The 21,172-nt window shown below is 36.5% G+C and overlaps 1 protein-coding gene across 2 annotated transcripts; it reads left to right on the forward strand.

Annotated features, from left to right (window-relative positions):
- Positions 1-1,185: 1,185 nt before the first annotated feature.
- On the forward strand, positions 1,186-20,765 carry LOC131435302 (calcium channel flower). Of its 2 annotated transcripts, XM_058603007.1 has the most exons (6): positions 1,186-1,450; positions 1,594-1,714; positions 14,807-15,014; positions 15,082-15,189; positions 15,426-15,531; positions 19,062-19,270. In XM_058603007.1, the coding sequence occupies exons 1-6, from the start codon at positions 1,448-1,450 to the stop codon at positions 19,119-19,121; spliced, it is 606 nt and encodes a 201-aa protein (XP_058458990.1). In that variant the 5' UTR covers positions 1,186-1,447; the 3' UTR covers positions 19,122-19,270. The 2 variants fall into 2 exon arrangements, with proteins under 2 accessions (XP_058458990.1, XP_058458989.1); XM_058603006.1 differs by lacking the exon at positions 15,426-15,531 and having other exon boundaries at positions 1,187-1,450; positions 19,062-20,765.
- The last annotated feature ends 407 nt before the right edge of the window (positions 20,766-21,172 follow it).

The following is a 21,172-nucleotide window of genomic DNA, read 5'->3' on the forward strand; positions in this document are numbered from 1 at the left end:
CCGATATTCAATAGCGGCCCTTACACGATCATTAAAAGTGTCATTACTAAGTAATGGCACTTCTGCTCATACGCTCGTCATTACTGCATTACTGTACATCATTACTTTTTAGCATTACACGTTCATTATTAATGATGAGTATTTGTAACTACTCCAGCACGGGGCTTGTAACCAGAATAACTTTCCCTCAGCAATTAAAGAATATTAGCAATATTCTTTATCTTAGTTTAGCTGAAAATAAATTTTATTTGACATTGAAACGTTAAGGTTAATGAAACATTAATAATTTAAATCTACACTTTGTCATTTCCAGAATATTTTTTCACTTATAGTTCTGAAGGGAATGTTTACTTCATGGTTGTAAAATTTTCTCATCTAATACAACTGACGATATGCAGCACTTCCACAAAAAAATAATAAGAAGAAATAATTTTGGTAATGATGGAAAATCCGGAATTCCATCATTACTCGTGTCATTATTGAACTCGCAGACCTTACACGATCATTAAAAGTGTCATTACTTTTTAGTAATGACTCTTTTAATGATCGTGTAATGGCCGCTAATCGGAGCTGACCAAAACTTTTGCTGGAATTCTGGCAGATTTCCCCCCAGACGGCTGGCTATGTCTGCCAGCCATTTTGCCGGAATTCTGCCAGAATTCCGGCAGAAGTCTGGCAACGTGCAACAACCGTTTCTGACAGAGAATTTTGCTTAGCGGTTATTAACGGTTCTTTTCTGTCGGATTCTTGCCATACAAGATTGGCAGAACCGTTTTGATTCGGTTCTACATTTTAAGTGCCTTGGTTTTATTTTTTAAATAAAAGATACATATGAAAGGCAATAAGTTATTGCCCTTCTTATATACTAATCATGGAAAATGTTATTGCCAATAACATTACTTTCTCACTACCAAACATACCCATACTTCAATCTCATTTACCTCGTCTCAAGACTCGTTTTTTGTACGTACATGCGGGATTGACGAGTATCAAATGAAGTCGAATAAAAAAAACGAAAAAAGAAAGAGGAGAGAAATAAACAAGACTCGTACCACGAGATAATGACGCAATTTCGCCTGGATAATTTTGACAGCAGCCGGAATGCAGCCAGCCTTCTGACGGTTGCCAGAATTCCTCACAAGCGGGTGGGATTGTCACTGTCAATCGATTTTCGCTGCCAACCTAACGGCAGTGAAACAAAAATCTTCGTTTTGTGCGAGATATCATCATCGTAGCATAATATTCGCGGAACTTGTAAACTACAAGACAGTAATTTTGTGTGCTTTTACGCTAATTGTTATTCGCTACCTGAAAGTATTTTTATCAAGAAGGCGACACAATTTGTGCTCAATTAAAGTGTTTTCCAGATAGCACGAATTGATAACTTCCAGTAGTCGCAACTGCTAGTGTAGATTTAATTTTCACTTTCATATCAGCACCAGGAGAAATGGTAAGAGCCGATCGATTTCTGTTCCCACTGAATTTTCCAAGAAGGGAAGAGGGGTTGTTGGGTTTTACGACCCTAGCTTAACGTATGCAATTTTATCAAATTTTCTAAATCTGTTTTTTTTTTGTTATTCACTATACTTGCAGTCATTTGCCGAAAGACTAGCAGGCCTGATGGCCCGGCCCGGTCAAGATAACGTACCCCGCGATGACGTCCCGTGGCATCTGAAATACGGTGGACGAGCTGTGGGTATTGTGGGTGGATTCTGTAAGTGTTCATTATTGTTCATGGTATGCTGAAATATTACAATCGAGAAACATAGCATGGAAGTTGATAACAAGAACGGAATTGAAATTTTATGTATCTCGATTTCGTCCAGACATGTAATTCTGACCGTTTAATGTGTGCAAGTGTATATGTGGCAGCAAAGAGTGAGGAATACCAAGCAGAAATGTTTTCTTTTATTTTGACAGTGATAGTTTTTGGGTCAAAATGAAACGTGGATGATGTTGCATCTGAAGCTGTTAGCACTTAGCTACTATCTCTTAAGCAATTACTAAAACACTGACTGCACTGTTGGTTGGTAGATGCTTTTCCAATATGAGTGTTAAGCAATTCATGACACATAATCGATGTTTATCGAATCATTTTTGATTCGAACGTTAGTGGTTTCAAATTTATCGAGCTACTTATTGTTCTTTTGGATTCTAATCAATACGAACTGATAAGAGTTGTTTTTAAACTTGTCTACAAACACTAGGAATGCAAATAAGGTTCTAAGAGAATTACACAAATCACGTGTAGCAGCTTTTTCAATTTCGACATAAAAAGTGCTTTCAATAATGAATTTGATCCTTTTTAATGATTTTTTTTTATTGTTGAAAAAAGATTATGTAATATATATTAGTTTGGATACGTGATTAGTTGTTGGTCGAACAGAAGAAAGGTTTAAGGACAAAAAATCCTAAGAAATCTACCAGATGTGTAATAAGATGCAGCAGATAATCAAAATTTCAATCGCAAACAGTGCTCTTACTGTCGATAGGATCGTAGCACTAGACAAGCACATATCGTGTGGGCTAGGGATCGAATGTGAGGTTTGTTAAAAAAAAACAAAAAACAGAAGTTCGATTTCCACAATGGAATGTAGCACCTAACACTTTGCCTTGTATGGCGTTCGCTAATGCTTAGCATGCGTCTATTCCATTGATTTTTCGTAGTCTCGTTGTACTGATGCTCTCTTTTGAGGTTTATTTTTTTTGTTTGTGGCTAAAACAAATTTCTATCATTTCATAGCAAAGATAAGATAAGAATGTAATAGCAAATAAATTAAGTAAAGCTTACATTGAAAGATGAGTCATGTTTGGTGCTACTTTTGTATCAAGGTAAACATTAGCTAGTTCACAAGCGTGTTTGCGGAAATCTGAATATGGATTATCATGTGTTTGGTTTTTAGCTGAATCTTTTGATTTTCTGCTTTAAGATTTTATTGTGCAAACGACGATATTACTTAACTTCTATACTATCGCAAAACCTATAACGCAACAAAATTTACTCTGAATTACTTTAAAAAATCACTTGCTTTCCCCCCTCATGTCTTGTTTCATAAAATTCAGCCGAAATCTTAGGCACACATAAATTAGGTGAAAGCTTAACACAAACATGTTAAAATATACACAAGTCTTTTTATGCGGTTTTTACGCGGATTTCCGAAGTTACGCGGATCTACGAAGTAAAGCCGTTTTTTTACGCGGATTTTCGAAATTAAGCGGTTTTCACATGAATTTTCAGTTTTATGTTTTTTTTTTGTTTTGTCTTAGAAATGCATGAAACGTCGAGATCTGATGTTATCTCGGAAGGTGTTTTAAATAGAGAGTTCACTTAGAAAATTTTCTTCGAATTTTTTCAAAGATTTTTTTTTTTAGATACACCAAATCTCGACGTTTCACGACGACATTCGGCAGCAAAAAAAATTCAGATTACACCATATCTCAACGTTTAATGCATTACTAAGACATTTGGAATACAAAAAACATTTTCCATTTTCGAAAATGTCAAAATTTTTCCAAGTCGATATATAATTTTTTTTAGATTTCACAATATATGGACGTTTTCTGCATTTCTACGATTTTGGCATCTTTGGTTCTTTCGGAGCTGATCATTGAGGATCATTTAGAGCATGAAATTATATTTGGCACTCAAACTGTTCAGCTAGTCGCCAGAAAATAGATTTTTTCGTCTCATCAACCCACTCCTCCGAAACTGAAGTAGCTATTGTTGAGACAGATGAGCATTTAACTCACCACCCTTTCAAAGTTTATTGAAAAAGGAATAACTGTAATGAAACTTTCCATTCAAATGCATACTCCAAATATGTGAATGAAAATTGATGGAAATTCACAAAATATTGTTATCTGTCGTTACTAGCGAAAATAAGCTACTAAGTTCACTGATTCACGATTACTGATCCGATATTTTTCTTAGGATCGTATGGGACATTGTAATCTTGAATTCATCTTTGGTTACTAGTATGTTCATGAACATCCGATTCAAATAACATGGGATGTTGCTTCGGATGAACCGAACTTTTTTTCGGCAGCTCATTACAATATTTGAATAGCATAGCAGAGTATGATAATTTTGGACATTTTCAGCGAGCGTAAGGTTGCTCAATATGATAAATTGAAAATATTTTGACTTTTGCGAATTCGATGTTTAATTGATTGGTGATGCGTAATGTAAATATCAAAATTCATCAATCAAAAATTTTGAACATTTATTTCACATGAAATACATTTTGAAAAATTAAAAAAAATCAGAAAGGTTTCCTATAATGCCTAAAATATTCATGATTGTTTTCAATTTTTTTCCTAAAAAGGTGTTTGAAAAAATTAAATAAAAAGAAAATTAGAAGAACCACCGTAACTCCACAAATATGACAGGGTTAACATTTTGGGAAAATCATCTCCAATACAAACCCATTCAAATAGCTTATATCAATTCAATCCAATGTTTTATTAAATACTAACAGTTGTTGTTGTTGTTGTTGTCGTTTATTAGCGGCTTTAACCACGTTTGGGTTGCGCACAATACTAACGACGAAGAAAAACTAAAAAAACTAAAGTATATCGCCTTAAGAAATAAACGTGTTTATGAAAAAACACGAAAAGGACTCCAATATGCTAGCACACATGATTCGAGGATCACATTTCTGGACTGGACTTGAACATAAGCGGACAATTTGCACTGGAAGAGATTTCTCTCATTCATCGTCATAGTTTCTGAATTCTAATGGAGAACTTTTTTAAGAAGGGGCTGGGGTCCACTAGGAGATTGATAGTACCTATTAGCTCTCTCCGGATAGTACCAGCCTAGATGCCGTGTGGAATCCGGCGAAAAAAATAAACCAAGAATAGATCCACTGGGCTCCTGCTTCCATGTCGTAAAAGGCGACAATTGCTGGAGTTTCTTTTTCCTTTCAGTTATCAGATATTTTCAATGTTTCACTTCTGATTATTTTATTTTACTAAATTATCTCTTCATTCAACCTTTCAATTTCCGTCTAGCTTCGGAGACAAGTTTTATTTGGAATGTTATTAATTGTTTTTCAGGATTATTGAATGATAAAACTCATTTATTGCGCAAATCCGTTAATAACAGAGATAACATATATCGGTATATTCATTCAGTAAAAACCATTCAAGCGAAGAGGTTGTGTTTCGATTGTACTGGCTCGTGAGTTAACGGCTGCTACCGAGACAATTCTAAGCTTCAGGTAGTTAAACTGCCCATAGCAAACGCAATATTCGGGGCGTTTCCCGACTGGAAAGCTAGCAACGAAGGCCATCCCGTTCATACGCACAGAGGTGTAGAGACACAGAGGTGCGAGAGCATAGAAGTGACGAGTCACAGAGGTGCCATCGCATAAAGGTGCGAAGACGAAGGGGTGCAAAGGCACAGAGGTGCTAAAGCAACCCAGTGCTGATCTACCAGGTACCAGAATTTGTACGCTGCGTAGGATCAAAAGAGACGGCATATATCGCGAGGTGCTACACTGCAAGCATCGCATTTGATCGCCACCAAGAGCAAAAGCACTGTACCTGGGGTCAGGTACAGCAAGTGCAGTGGTGTTCACAACGACGGCAGAGCAACTGAGATAGCAGTAAACGACAGAAGACTGCCAATTGGAAACAGCAAAAGACTGCCAATTGGAAATCGTTGGAAGAGCTTCACGTCGTTCTTCACGATAAAGGAACAGAGACATCAGCTACAAGGTAGATTTAATTTAATTTATTTTTTATTTCTTATATCTGAAATTTTACTAAACATAAGTTTTTATTTTGGTATTATTAATTTACAAAAAAAAATTAATGTGATGGATGATCTCATGGAAGATCATCCGAATCCGATTCCGGATACTAGTAAAAGTTTAAATACTCCGAGGGCTAAACATTATCCACAGGGTACCACTGGGCCATGGATAGTCTATCTTCGAAAAAAAGAAAAGATTTTAAACTTGATGCAAATTACAAAGGATTTGACATCACATTTCTCTGAAGTTAAAGAAATCTGTAAGGTTAATAGAGATAAAATTCGAGTTGTAGTTAACGACTTGAAACAGGCAAACGATATTGTAACCTGTAAATTATTTGCTATTGAATATCGAGTTTACATTCCATCGAAGGAGGTAGAAATTGACGGTGTTGTGACTGAAGCAAGTCTGACAGCAGATGATTTACTTAAAAATGGAGTTGGCCGTTTTAAAAACTCCATGCTTGAGGGAGTTAAGATACTCGAGTGCAAACAATTGTACTCAGCATCTATTGTCGATGGAAAAAAGTCTTATCGTCCCTCAGATTCGTTTCGCGTAACATTTGCCGGATCTGCATTGCCTAGCCATGTCTATATCGATAAAATTCGTCTTCCTGTTCGGCTTTTCGTACCGCATGTTATGAATTGCACGAACTGTAAAAAATTCGGACATACAGCTACTTACTGTAGTAATAAGTCCAAATGTATCAAATGTCAAGGGCCTCATAAGGATAATCTTTGCGATAAAGATGTTGAAAAATGTGTTTATTGTGGGGAAAGCCCTCATGATGATCTTTCAGTGTGCGCTGCATTTAAGCTGCGTAAAGACAAAATGAAGCTTTCTTTAAAAGCACGGTCTAAGCGCACATATGCAGAAATGCTCAAAACGGTCATACATGTCTCCCCTTTGGAAACCGAAAACGGTTTTTCAAATCTTGCGGAGCCAGAGGAATCTGACTCTGACGGAAATAGTGAAGATACCTCGTTTGTCACTCCTCAAGGGTCTGTTAAGAGGAGATTAACAAACCACAAAATACCAAAAAAGACACCTAAAATTATACCTTCAAAAAAAGATCCCCGTGTTAAAGCTAAAAAGCCAAATTTAAAACCAAAAACTGTGCCTCCTGGTTTGTCAAATTCACAAACCAATCCAGGAACTAGCTCAAGAAAAGACAATAATCCAGTGGGCTCCATTTCACATTCACCAACAGGATTACTGAAATTTTCGGAAATTGTAGAATGGATTTTCGCTGCATTCAATATTTCTGAACCTCTAAAGACCATCATAACAGCATTCCTTCCAATAGCTAGAACTTTTTTGAAACAGTTATCAGCTCAATGGCCAGCTCTTTCAGGTTTTGTATCATTTGATGGATAATTTATCATCCGCCGCAAATGATTCAATCACTGTCCTGCAGTGGAATTGTCGAAGCATCATGCCAAAACTTGATTCATTTAAAGTTTTGTTGCATAGTCAAAAATGTGATGTATTTGCTTTGTGCGAAACATGGCTTACATCAAACATAGCCTTAAATTTTAATGACTTTAACATTATACGTCTCGACAGAGACTCCCCGTATGGTGGAGTGCTTTTAGGAATTAAGAAATGTTATTCCTTTTATAGATTAAACATTCCTTCGACTTCTAGTATAGAAGTTGTTGCTTGTCAAATAAACATTAAAGGAAAGGACATTTGCATTGCTTCGGTATATATTCCTCCAAGAGCTCAAGTTGGACAACGACAGCTTAATGAAATTGTCGAAGCCCTTCCTGCTCCACGTTTGATTTTAGGAGATTTCAATTCGCACGGAATGATGTGGGGTTCCGTTTACAATGATAGCAGATCATCTCTAATATATAATATTTGCGACAATTTTAGCATGACGGTACTAAATATGGGTAGCATGACACGGATCCCAAGACCTCCTGCACGTCCAAGTGCATTAGATTTATCTCTTTGTTCGACTTCAATTCGACTAGATTGCACCTGGAAAGTATTTCCTGATTTACATGGTAGCGATCATTTACCAATCATCATCTCAATTAGCAGTAACAAAGGCATTGCTAATTCAGTTAATATTCCATATGATTTGACAAAAAATATTGACTGGATTAAATACCAAAGTAATATTTCAAGTGTCTTAACTTCAATGGAAGAGCTTCCCCCACTTGAAGAATATGACTTCCTCGTTTGTTCGATTCTGGAGGCCGCAGAACAAGCCCAAACCAAACGATTTCTTGGTCCATCGTCTAACAGAAGACCTCCAAATCCTTGGTGGGACAAAGAGTGCTCAGATGCTAAACACGCGAAACAAAATGCTTTCAAGACGTTTTTAAAACGAGGAGGAGGAACTCCTCAGAATTTTGAAAAATTCTTGGTTTTAGAAACCAAGTACAAGAACATACTTCGGGTTAAGAAATGCAGCTATTGGAGACATTTTGTGGAAGGTTTGTCAAGAGAAACCTCAATGAGCACTCTTTGGAATACGGCCAGACGAATGAGGAATCGTAACGTAGGAAATGAGAGTGAGGAGTACTCGAATCGATGGATATTTGATTTTGCGAGGAAAGTTTGTCCAGATTCCGTTCCTACGCATAGCATTGTTAGGGAGTCTTCTTCAAATGATGATTCCATTGATAGCCCCTTTTCAATGATGGAATTTTCCATAGCACTCATGTCTTGTAACAATAACGCTCCTGGATTGGACAGAATTAAATTCAACTTGGTGAAGAATCTGCCCGACCTCGCAAAAAGACGTTTGTTGGAATTGTTCAACAAGTTTCTTGAGCAAAATATTGTTCCACCTGACTGGAGACAAGTGAAAGTTATCGCCATTCAAAAGCCGGGGAAACCAGCTTCCAATCACAACTCATATAGACCCATTGCGATGTTGTCCTGCATCAGAAAATTGTTCGAAAAAATTATTCTACGACGTCTCGACACTTGGGTCGAGACGAACGGTTTGTTGTCAGATACTCAGTTTGGCTTCCGTAGAAATAAAGGGACGAATGATTGCCTTGCATTACTTTCGTCTGACATCCAAATTGCCTTCGCTCAAAAGCAACAAATGGCATCTGTATTTTTAGACATTAAAGGAGCATTTGATTCAGTTTCCATTGATGTTCTTTCAGACAAGCTCCACCAACATGGACTCCCAGCGGTTATAAATAATTATTTGCACAACCTTTTGTCAGAGAAACGCATGCATTTTTCACATGGCGATTCGGCAACAATCAGAATTAGCTACATGGGTCTCCCGCAAGGCTCATGCCTCAGTCCGCTCCTCTATAATTTTTACGTGAATGACATTGACAGCTGTCTAGTAACCCCATGTACACTAAGACAATTGGCAGATGATGGCGTGGTTTCAGTTACTGGATCCAAAGCTATTGATCTGCAAAAACCATTGCAAGATACCTTAGATAAATTGTCCGTTTGGGCTGTTCATCTTGGTATCGAATTCTCTGCGGAGAAAACAGAGCTGGTCGTCTTTTCAAAAAAGCATGATCCCGCGCAACTTCAGCTTCATATGATGGGAAGAATAATCGAACAGGTTTTGACTTTCAAATACCTCGGGGTGTGGTTTGATTCCAAATGCACGTGGGGAGGACACATTAGGTATCTGATAACGAAATGCCAACAAAGAGTAAATTTTCTTCGAACAATAACAGGGTCTTGGTGGGGTGCTCATCCGCAAGATCTAATAAAATTGTATCAGACAACGATACTTTCAGTGATGGAATATGGATGCGTTTGTTTTCGTTCCGCTGCAAATTCTCATATTATCAAACTTGAGCGAATTCAGTACCGTTGTTTGCGAATTGCTTTAGGCTGCATGCATTCGACACATACAATGAGTCTTGAAGTTCTGGCGGGAGTTCTTCCATTAAAAGATCGATTTTGGGAGCTTTCATCACGCCTGCTAATAAGATGTGATGTGCTGAATCCCATGGTAATTAATAATTTCGAACGACTAGTCGAGCTTCGATCTCAAACAAAATTCATGACAGTATATTTTAAACATATGTCACAGGAAATCAACCCTTCAAGATATATTCCTATCCGTGTCAGCCTCCTAAATGTACCTGACTCAACTTTATTTTTCGACACATCCATGCAGCGCGAAGTGCGTGGAATCCCGGACCACCTACGCTCTATGGAAATCCCAAAAATATTTTCAAGTAAGTTCAGGCATATTAACTCTGAGAAAATGTTTTACACGGACGGATCGCGAATGGAAGAAGCGACAGGGTTTGGTATGTTCAACAATAATGTTTCGGCCTCATTCAAGCTTCAAGAACCTGCATCTGTTTATATAGCAGAGTTAGCAGCAGTTCATTATAGCTTGAATGTAATCGTCACATTATCTCCAAACCATTATTTCCTCTTCACAGATAGTCTGAGTGCAATTGAAGCCATTCGCTCAAACGCTGCTGGCAAAAATGAACCGTTTTTCTTGGGTAAAATAAAACAGTGTCTGAACGACATATTGAATAATAATTATCTAATCACAATAGTTTGGGTTCCGGCTCATTGCTCCATTCCAGGCAATGAAAGAGCCGATATTTTAGCCAAACGTGGTGCTATTGAGGGTGAAATTTATGAGAGACCGATTGCTTTCAACGAATTCTATAGCGCGTCTCGCCAAAGAACACTTGCCAGCTGGCAAGCTTCTTGGGATAAAGATGATCTGGGTCGGTGGATGCACTCAATTATTCCTAAAATATCGACAAAGGCATGGTTCAGGGGACTGGATGTGAGTAGAGATTTCATTCGTGTGATGTCCAGACTCATGTCCAATCACTACACGTTAGATGCACATCTCCTTCGAATTGGACTTTCCGAGACTAATCATTGTGCTTGCGGCGAAGGTTACCGCGATATTGACCATGTTGTTTGGACATGCGTGGAGTTTCGTGATGTCAGATCTCAACTAATAAATTCCTTGCGTACCCAAGGTAGACTATCCAATGTCCCAGTTCGCGACATTCTTGCTTGTCGTGACCTTCCATACATGAAACTTCTTTATCATTTCATTAAATCCATTGGAGTTCCAATTTAAATTTTATTTTATGTTAAACTGTTTTCTCTTCCATGAGTTCAACCAATAGCCAACTATAGGATATTGAATATAAGTGGTGAACTGATACAAACAATCCTGAAATAGTTATAAGATCATGTACAAAATAAATGTATTTTATTTAATGTAATTAAAAAAGCAACTCGCTTGATAAAAACAGTGTTTAGATTAACTAATGAGTACCAACATACTAATATGATATTCGAAATGTATTAGGTTTAAACTACTATGTATTGTGGATGCCACGGCGAAGAAAAACTTATGTATATTGCCTATGAAATAAACGTATTTATGAAAAAAAAAAATATATCGGTATATTGAATACATACTAAAAAGCACTTGATATTAATATTTCAAACAAAAAATTAATATTTTTTCTCGGTTGCCGGCTGCCCAGATCAACCAATATAACCAATGAATAATTTTAATGATTAAAATGAAAAAGTGTAAATAATAGAGAATCAAGACGCGCGTGAAATCTGTTGACCTTTATTCGGTGATTTAAAATGATTTTATAACAACTGTTTAGAAAATGTCAATGCAATGAATCAACTATTCTGTCTAAATCCTATTCACTCGTTTATTTTGTATCACGTAATTTCATTTATAAAAAAATAATTAAATAAATAAATGTAAATTATATATTACAAATTTTTCTTCAGTTTCCTCGAATAAGAGCTGTGAATCAAGACTTCCCGGGACTTTAATATAGGATATTGTTGAAACGTTTACTCGGGAAGTCAGTGAGTTTAGTGGTGCTTCCGAGCATCTTGAACCGAAACATACTAGCTCGCGCGCGAATACTACCATTACTGAAATTCATACTAACAAATATCTTTCTCTCGTTACACTTGTGGAGTGCGCAGTAGTAACATATATACGGCCTCTAGTAACAACAAGTGTTGCACTAACATCCCTTCCCATTTCTTAGACGATCTACGTTCGGGCCTGGCTGGCGCCGGTACTGAGCAATGAAATCTGGGATTACCAGAAGATGTACATTGAAGGATGATTTACCAGTCCCAGGTCGGATCATCTAGAAACTCCCTGTACAATTTCAGCAAATCCCGATCAGTAACGGAGTAGCAACCAGGGGTGGTCGCTTATGCTCAAGCTCTAATGGAGAACTTTTTTAAGTAGGCACTTTTGATAGCTCACTGAATACTTCAACTAATGAAACTTATTGAACCGATTAATTTTCGCGAATTACCGCAGCTTTTCTTTTGACGTGAATACCTCTTACTTTCAGTAATGGTAGTATTCGCGAGCGAGCTAGTATGTTTCGGTTCAAGATGCTCGGATGCACCACTAAACTCACTGACTTCCCGAGTGAACGTTTCAACAATATCCGACACTGAAGTCCCGGGAAGTCGTGATTCACAGTTCTTATTCGTGAAAACTAAAGTACAATTTGAAATACTATCGCGTAAGGAATAAAAACTTCCCTATGAAACATTAAAAAAATCTGATAGCTGGAAGGAAAAAGAAACTCCTGCAATCGTCGCCTTTTATAACATGGAAGCAGGAACCCAGTGGATCTATTCTTGGCTCATTTTTTCCGCCGGATTCCACACGGCATCTAGGCTGGTACTGTCCGGAGGGAGATAATATATACTATCAATCTCCTAGTGGACCCCAGTCCCTCCACAAAAATTAAGATATAGCGTGATGAAAAAGTATTTCAGACTCCGCTTTCGAATCATTATCAAGTTAAAAAGGGCCAAGTCGGCCATTGAGAAAAAAATAAATGGATTTTCTTGTAATAGTTCGGAGTGTGACACGAAACCTAATTAAAGATATACTATCTGTTATCAGAAGGAAGATCTGTTATCAGAAGGGAGCAAGGTAAGGTAGATTCATCTACATCATGAACATTGTAATTTTAAAGGGTTTTGTTTCAAATCACAATCCTGAAAGACGAAAAACGAAAAACGAAATGAAAAAAAAAAACAAAAGGAATTTTGCCATTTAGAACATAGAAGCTGAACGAAATATATACAGAATTTTTTGAAGAAATTAAGAATAACTGATAGTTCAGTGGAAAAGAACTACCATATTCGAAACATTGAAAAAAATTAGTAAAGGTAATCACGAAAAGATGAAATCCTGTAGCTGTGACCTCTTACGATATGGAAACAGGAACCAGTGGATCTATTCTTGGCAGTTGTTTTTTGTTTCGCCGCCTAATTCAGCGCGACCTCTGGACTGGTCCTGTTGTGGAGAAAGATAATAAGGACTGGCATTCTCCTAGTGGACCCCAGCCCCTATATTAAAAACTAAAATTGTTTTGTTGAACAAAGTGATAGTTTAGTAAAAAGTATAAGTAAAATGAAACACTTAGCTTGTTATCCCTAACCTAGAAGTGGCCACAGAGACTGACCCTCGTCGTTTGGTACAACAGTGTCAAGATTTTCTGCTGAAGAAAAAGCAAAACTGTCTGCATTCTTTGTAACCAACCACACTTTTCACTTTTAGAGTCTGATCACAACACACAGTTTTTTCTTGTATTAACATCATGCACTAAAAACGACAAGTCAATTGAATTTAAAAGAAATTCCACTTTTCTGTAAATTATATTTAAATATGACTCGCGAAAATTTGTTTCCGTCCGCTCTAGCGCACAGCCTACTTCTCCTCTGAATTGTAGAGTATGTTTAACATGAATAAGTCGTACTTTAGTATATGCGCACCGTTACAATTTTGAAAGCAAGGAAGTAAAAGCTTGCATAATTCTTACAACCAGTCAACTTATTAGGAAGAGTGTCTGCTTTCATCGTATCCTCGACATCTAGTTATGTCTTTGACATTACCAGTTTGATTTTTTAATGTGGAACACATTTTTGTTTTCTATACACGGGTGCAAACTAGAAACTCAAGAAAAATACACGTAGAAATGTGGTCAGGTTTTGAACAATTACAGCTCAGTCAATTTTGTATCGATTATTAATATTATGTCACCATTAAATTGGAAATATTTCTACGTATTGATTTGAATGTGCCTAGCCACGTATTTTTAAGTGTATATCATTGAAATGTTGATGAACAGCTAGCAGTGTCCTATTTCGTCTGCAAAAAATCGCCGGCATACCGGATTTCCCTGCCATAGTCGACGGTTTTGAAAGAGTAAGCGATATATCAAAGGGAAAGCATCGCTCTGATTGGTCAATCGAATCAAAAGCGAAGCTGTTGGAAGCACGCGAATCTATAAATATAAGCAAAATTATAGCTAACGTTTCAGTCCTACGCGTAGCATGCTAGATGTAGGTTGTTGCTAGACAGCAAGACAGAAAGTGCCATAAAATGTTTTGAAGCTTTAATTGATATGCTCTGATCTTGTGTCATGCAAGCTCGGATGAAATTCCATGTTATGTCGTTTCGCCTGAGAAATTGACAACTACCCCAGGATAAATTTTGAGTGCTTAAGATTAAATTTTAATTTATATAAGATGAACTCGATTGATAATGAGAAAAAATTTATCGCTTCAACCGAAATCGCAGAATAGTAGAGAAACTTAACGCTATAAAAATAACTACTTGCATACAAAACTTGAGCACAAGCTTGGCGAAGAAAAGCTTAAATATCAAAATCCGTATCGCAAGTATGTACAATGATATAATGGCATACATTTGGGATATTGATGTAATCTCGTCGGCTACAAAACAAATACAAATCAAGACAAATAGAGTCTATATTTTGTGTTCGCGTGTTTGGTGTTGGTTCCTAATAAAGATCAATCTAAGCAGACTCTCGTGCAGTTGCGGATTCAATAGTCTGACGGTTGATTGAACTGTTTGATTGAAAATGTCGATCATTAGAAATTTTGGTTGCCTTGTTCCACATCAATAGCTCGAACAACCCCATGGGGCTGATCCTTGTAGTTTTTTTGTTTCAAAACAGTATACGCAAATGAAGTTGAAATTTCCTAACGATTGTGACAATTGTATAATAATTCTTCTGTTATTTCAGTCGCCGTCTTGTTTGGACTGTACAATTGTATCGGAATTCTGCTTGGTGACATCGGTTGTCTCGTCGGAGGTATCCTGGAAATATTGGCTGGTTTCGTGGTGCTGGCCATAGAGGCACCGTTCTGTTTCATGTTCATCGATTATGTTCAGCTGGTGGCGGAAAAAGCTGATCAGCGGCCTTACTGGAATCGTGCCGCTCTGTACTGCGTGTAATGCAAACGACTATTATATATTCATTGACTATTTAAGAACAATATTTTTCTTTTGTTTCTGTAGAATTGCCCTTCCTCCGGTTATCATGTGCCTGGGCTTAGGCAGTTTATTTGGATGTGGTCTCATCTTTCTCACCGGAATGATTTACGGTATGATGGCGCTTGGCAAAAAGTAAGTCTTTCGCATTTCTCAATTCTCCGGTTGTGACATAATCGTGTCATTAAGAGTGTCTCTGTTTCTTATGAACTGACAATGGGATGCTAACAATGTTTGCGCGTCACACTAATTATCTTCTAACAATCTAATTTTTACTCTCACACCACGCTAACAAACACATTCATTGTTCATAAATATTTCACATGAACAAAATGTGGCTTCTGGATTGATACGCACCTAACACAACGCAGGGGTACTCGTGAGGATATGGCAGCTATGGCATCACCGAATGCAATGTCGCCGGTACAAGGTGTACCGTCAACCGATCAGCATTCAACCTTAATGGAGGATCCCGATGTATGGCGTCCAACATAAATCAGTCCTTAGACTAAACCCAACACTAACCATTAGAAGCATCGCATTGCGTTACTGCTCGAATTTTCAAATCTCACGACAACCCAGAACTACTGAAACATTTAAAAACTACAATACTTTTTGCTCTTATCCAAACCCACACTCACCGAACTTTGTGACAACAATAAGGAATGTATGAAACTAGAGCGCCTAAATGCATAAACCTTACACACGACCGAACACGTAACAAAGTAGATTCAACTAAACTTAGCACGCACGAAAAGAAAAAAGTTGGACAACAATCATGCACAATGATTGTGGTAGGAGAATAAACGCAACACATGGCTGGACACACGATCGATGCGAAGCCACACCGTGCCACCGAGTTGTGAGCGACTTCATCGGAACGACTAACTCGGTGGCACAAACAAACAAATTGTGACACACTAGAATACATCTCATTACTCTTGTTAAGCCAATAATTAAAGTGAATGAAATACCAAAAAAAAAAAACAAAACTCAAGCATTCAAGATACATCTTGTAACGTTTAAATTAGCTGTAAAAATAGAATAAATAGCAAGAAATTGAATCAATTGCGTGAAGACGCAGTACGAGGTATATTACTGCACCAATTTACTGCAGTACCAGTAGTATTATTGTTGTTTCGTACCGTTGAGTTGATTGAATATACAACATGCCGCAATTCGCTGACACACCAAGAAATGACATAAACAGATTGACTGAACATTCTCTCTCCCAGATCCATACCACATTTACTCTCATAAGTGACAAAAAAAACGCGAATATAATTAGCAGTAATTTAGTAAGACAAGTTTTACTCAAACTGCCTATTAGGAATTAAACATGTAGGTGAACCATTGTTTTTTAGCTTGTTGATGTAGTGTTCCAGAACTAGTTTTGTTGTTGTTTGTCAACGCATGTTGTTTTTTTCTGCTCTATTTCAGTTTTTAGTTACTTACAGAGAAATGACATTACTTTTTGTTGATTTAAAGAAATCCGTTCTATAATTTTAGAAGGTCAAACCTTGATACTCAAGATGACTGATCAAGAAACATCTCTTACAGGGTCATTCTAAAAATTCAGAAAATTTGTGAGCAAAAAATGACGGCACTTTTCGGAAACCATCTCAAATAGCAAAGCTCTAATGCATGTTATAGAGGATTCACAGGAGCATCCTTCTTTCCTCATTGTTCTCAGGACAATGATTATGGTACAGAATAGCCATTTTCCAAGATCTTCAGTATTACACTATCGAATTTAGGTGTGCAGGTGCAATTCTTGTCCTACTTGTATTATGATGCCTTTCTCATATTATTCTTGAATAAAATTAGAAATGTTCTTTGGATATAAACGAACAGTTATGTCAAGTTAATGAGAATTTTTCTTCATTTTGCATCGTCACAGTGAATGACGTTTTGAAATTTTAAACACACTTTACCCTATAGTTCCGGAACCGCAAGTCGCAAATCAACATCAGCCTATAGACATTTAATTTGAGCCGGAGTTTGTGAAAATCGGTCAAGCCATCTCTGAGAAAAATTAGTGACATTATTTGACACATATACATACATACATACATCCATACACACACAGATATTACTCAGCTCGATGAGCTGTTCGAATGGAAAGATGGTACCGATGTGTACCGATTTTGTATCGTCATTGTCTCTTACCGCGCTGTAATACCCGAACCGGAAGTCGGATCTGGATAGACTTTTCGGGGACTTTTTAATAAATTTCAAGACATTTTATTGTCATCTTGGTTTAAAAAAACCGGTTGAGAAATTTCCGAGAAAATTGAGTGCACATTTTATCATCACTGGGGTTGGATATCCTTTCTATGTGAGAAAGGCAAAAACCCATTGGTCCTTACGATAGTTACATTCTTCCAATTGTAATTTTAAACACCGACATGTAAAGAACAACGAAGAAAATCAAAATTTTCGTATGAATTCTCGTGATTTCTGTAGATGCAAAAGTAGAACCTATTCACAATTTCAATCATTAGTATAGAGATTTGAGCTGATTTTTCAAACGATGAAAGAATCGAATAGTAAAGCTTTAATTATTTAATATCTGCCCACATAAAACTGATATTTCGGAACCATATTGAAATAACCTGAAATGCTCAAAACAAAGGTCATCTATTGCAGATTATTTAAATATCAGTGAATTCAAATAAATGCTAAACCATGATGAAATCACTCCAATTCTTGTGATTAACCATATTCGAGCCTTCGAATATATGCGCGGTACCAAGTTTTTACGCATCGAATTTTACCATATTTATTTTGTACACCATGGGTAAGCATGCTTTATTTTATATTAAATGCATGATTTTACCATTGGAACAAATATTTAGACTATCGAAAACATGATAAAGCAAAAAAAAAATTGCAACTACTACTACTACTACCGGTGCATTGTGTCGAACAAAATTGTAATTACAATTATGATTTGTACGAATATTCATCTAGCGGACGTGAAGGAAACAGCTTTTAGATTTTTTCAACTATCATTATTTTCCTAAAATTGAATTTAGACGCGTGTCCAATCCCATCATCCCAGTGCATCGAAACCTATACGTAACCCACGATTCGGTAGTTGATAAGGATTGTGCCCCGGTAAACTTCAAATAAATTGATCTACGTTTTATCGAATCAATTCTATGAGCACAGTAGAGTCTAAATATTTTAAACCAAGTATTTGAGGGTTTAACAAACAAGTGAATATTTACATGTCTTTAGAAATATACATGTATAATGTCCAAAGATGACCTTCCAACATGAAAACCAAAATTTCATTTCGTTATTGGTATCTTTAACATTGTTTTAGGTCATTACATGGACTGTATGGAGAAAGTATACACTGTAATAAAACTGTTGTATTTTTATTTTACTTCAAAAATGAAACTTAAAAATCGATTATATCGAAAGTCAATTGGTTTATTTTTTATAAATATTGAAGTTGATGATTGAAGAAATTTATTGCATTTATGTTCAACATGGGGTAACAGGTAGATTTTTGCAGAAAGTTGAGTCAAATAGAAGTCTAAAAAATATGGCCTTCGAATTTAAATGGAATTTGACTTGAAAATTGTTAGCTTTATAATCTTTTAGAACAATTTAGGAATGGCTTTAAGAGATGTTTTACCGCGATAGCCGTTCATGTCTTCTTCGTCGTCTTAATTGTAGGACTGGGATCATTAGGGGGGTTTTCATAATTAAAGGAATACTCCTATGTCGAAAGATTTTATCCAAATTAAGTGAGCATCGAATTATTTTCAACTAATGAAGACAATAGACTTTAATAATAATTTCCATAATTATGCATCATGTATGATAATGTATTATGCGAACAAAAAATCAAGAACTATTAAACCGGATTTTTTTTCTATTGCATATTATAATGACTAACATGATTTATGCTTATTTTTAGTAACATTGCTTGCCACATTCTCGAGTACGAAGTGAATATTTTTCACTTAATTTCCCTTTCATCTAATCGACAGAGCGTCATTTGCGGAAATGCGAGCGGCGGCGGCAGCGGCAACAGCGGCCTCGTCCGCTGAACAGGGTCGGAGCGGAGGTAGTGGGATATCCAACCTAGCCCAGGCCGGAGGGATCCCGAGTAGCAAACAAAATTCCACTTTGGTGAATAATGTGCAACCAATCGCATACAGTATGCCTCCGCCGTACGATAGTGTAGCATAGAAGAAGCATTTCAAGTGCGCTAATCCCCACCCTTCCATTTCCGGCAAATCTGAGGAACCCTCTAAAAACTGCAGAAATAAATACAGTAGCATATTATAAACATTATAAAGCGCTCCGTTGATTTAGGGCCCGTTTTTGTTTGTTTAGTTTTCGTTAATACGTGCTCATTAGTTCGCTGGAAATTATGGCAAAGCTGCACTTATTAAATTTATGATAACCAGTCGTATAATTCATTAGCAGAACTTACCGATAGCCTAATTATAAATTGTATTGATTACGTATTAGTGAAACATACAAACTTGCTGTACAATTTCACCAATTGCGTGTAAATTTTATTATACTTTAAAATTGACTCAATTTGAGAAACGGACAGATTGAAGGACTTACTCTAAAAGTAATCAGCAATCGATCGTCAACCTGTGAGATATATAAAATTTAGTTAGTCGAGCTCTATTTATTACACTTTACCTCCAGTGCATTGAGGGAATGCGATTATTTTTTTGAATGTTTGTTAGTGAATAGTTTTCCGCAATAAGTAAAAATTGGATCGAATGTACAGAGGTTACATTTTAGAGTACGAATAGTAATAAATTATGACAATCTCGTCATAAGTATCAAGTATGTTCTACATTACGATTAAGACTGGCAATGAAACAGATTATGTAAATCATTTTAATCTAAAACAAAGCTTGATTTTAATTGTTTCGTTTTCAAACAAACATTCCTGAATTACTTCGTTCTGCAACAGGTGAGATTGTCAACAGTCTTTAAGTATCAGGGACTTATATTCGACTGTAGCTTGATTTCAAAGATATTCATAAGCAGTACATTTCTTTCCTAATTGTGTGCAGTTTAGTTGTATCGTTGAGCTACATATCAATACATTTCAACATTATCTCACTATCCTGAGAAATGAATGGCCCGTGAGTTATACAGGTGCTATCGTTTTTCTTTTGCTTTGAAATCAGTTGCTCATTCGAAACAGCGAAAGCTAAAGTAAGCAAGTGCTGCGCAACACGTGACACCAGATACCATCGTTAGAGGAAATTAAGACCGGTAACAGCCAGCTAGATAATCCACGATAAACTATTAAAATGTTGAGCAGCTCTAGCGTGATTTCATTACTTAAGTCGTCATCAACATCGGAATGAGACTTTGATTCACGTTATCGTCGCATTTAAGAAGGACAAGGCGTAAGCGGGAAAAAAATATACGCACGATAAGTGGGACGATTGAGTAGAATGTCTCGTAGAATTGTTTGAAAGCAAAACGATCAACAAAAAGCAAAGAAATAATGTCTAAAAGCGAATGGAAAGCTATAATAGGAATCATTAAAAGCTATTAAAGTATATACATGTGTGTAAAAGTTCAATAAGTGAAGCAAACAAAGAATGAAGCAAAGGCAGAATAAATCATTATGTAAAGATATTATATTTACATAATATATTTATTGTGTACAACATATGAAATGATAATAAACCAGATAACAGACATTAAACCAACGAGATGATGTATTAATGGAGCTTTCACTAAATGCGAATCACTGCGTTTGATTAAGCAATATGCCGCGAATCCTTGATTATCTTTTTATGTACAGGTACTTTTATCTCATTTATTCATAATCTATGGCCCTTATTAACGCTCTCATTTCCACTTTCACATTCACTTCACTTACATGTCACTTCACTGGATTTTTCCTATTACCAGTATCACGCACAGTGAAGTAATCACTGTAGTGAAAAAAATCATTTTTCCAACAAAATTTCTGAGGAATTACTTTTTTCTCTGAAACGACTTCCGTAATAACAAGCTACATTCACTTCGCTTGATTTCCACCTTAAAGTGGTCACGGTCACTTCACTTGGTTTAAAATTCAGACTCTCATATTAACAGACTAGCGGATACTTCT

This window comes from Malaya genurostris, chromosome 3 (assembly GCF_030247185.1).
Source record: "Malaya genurostris strain Urasoe2022 chromosome 3, Malgen_1.1, whole genome shotgun sequence".
Classification (NCBI taxonomy): Eukaryota; Metazoa; Arthropoda; class Insecta; order Diptera; family Culicidae; genus Malaya; species Malaya genurostris.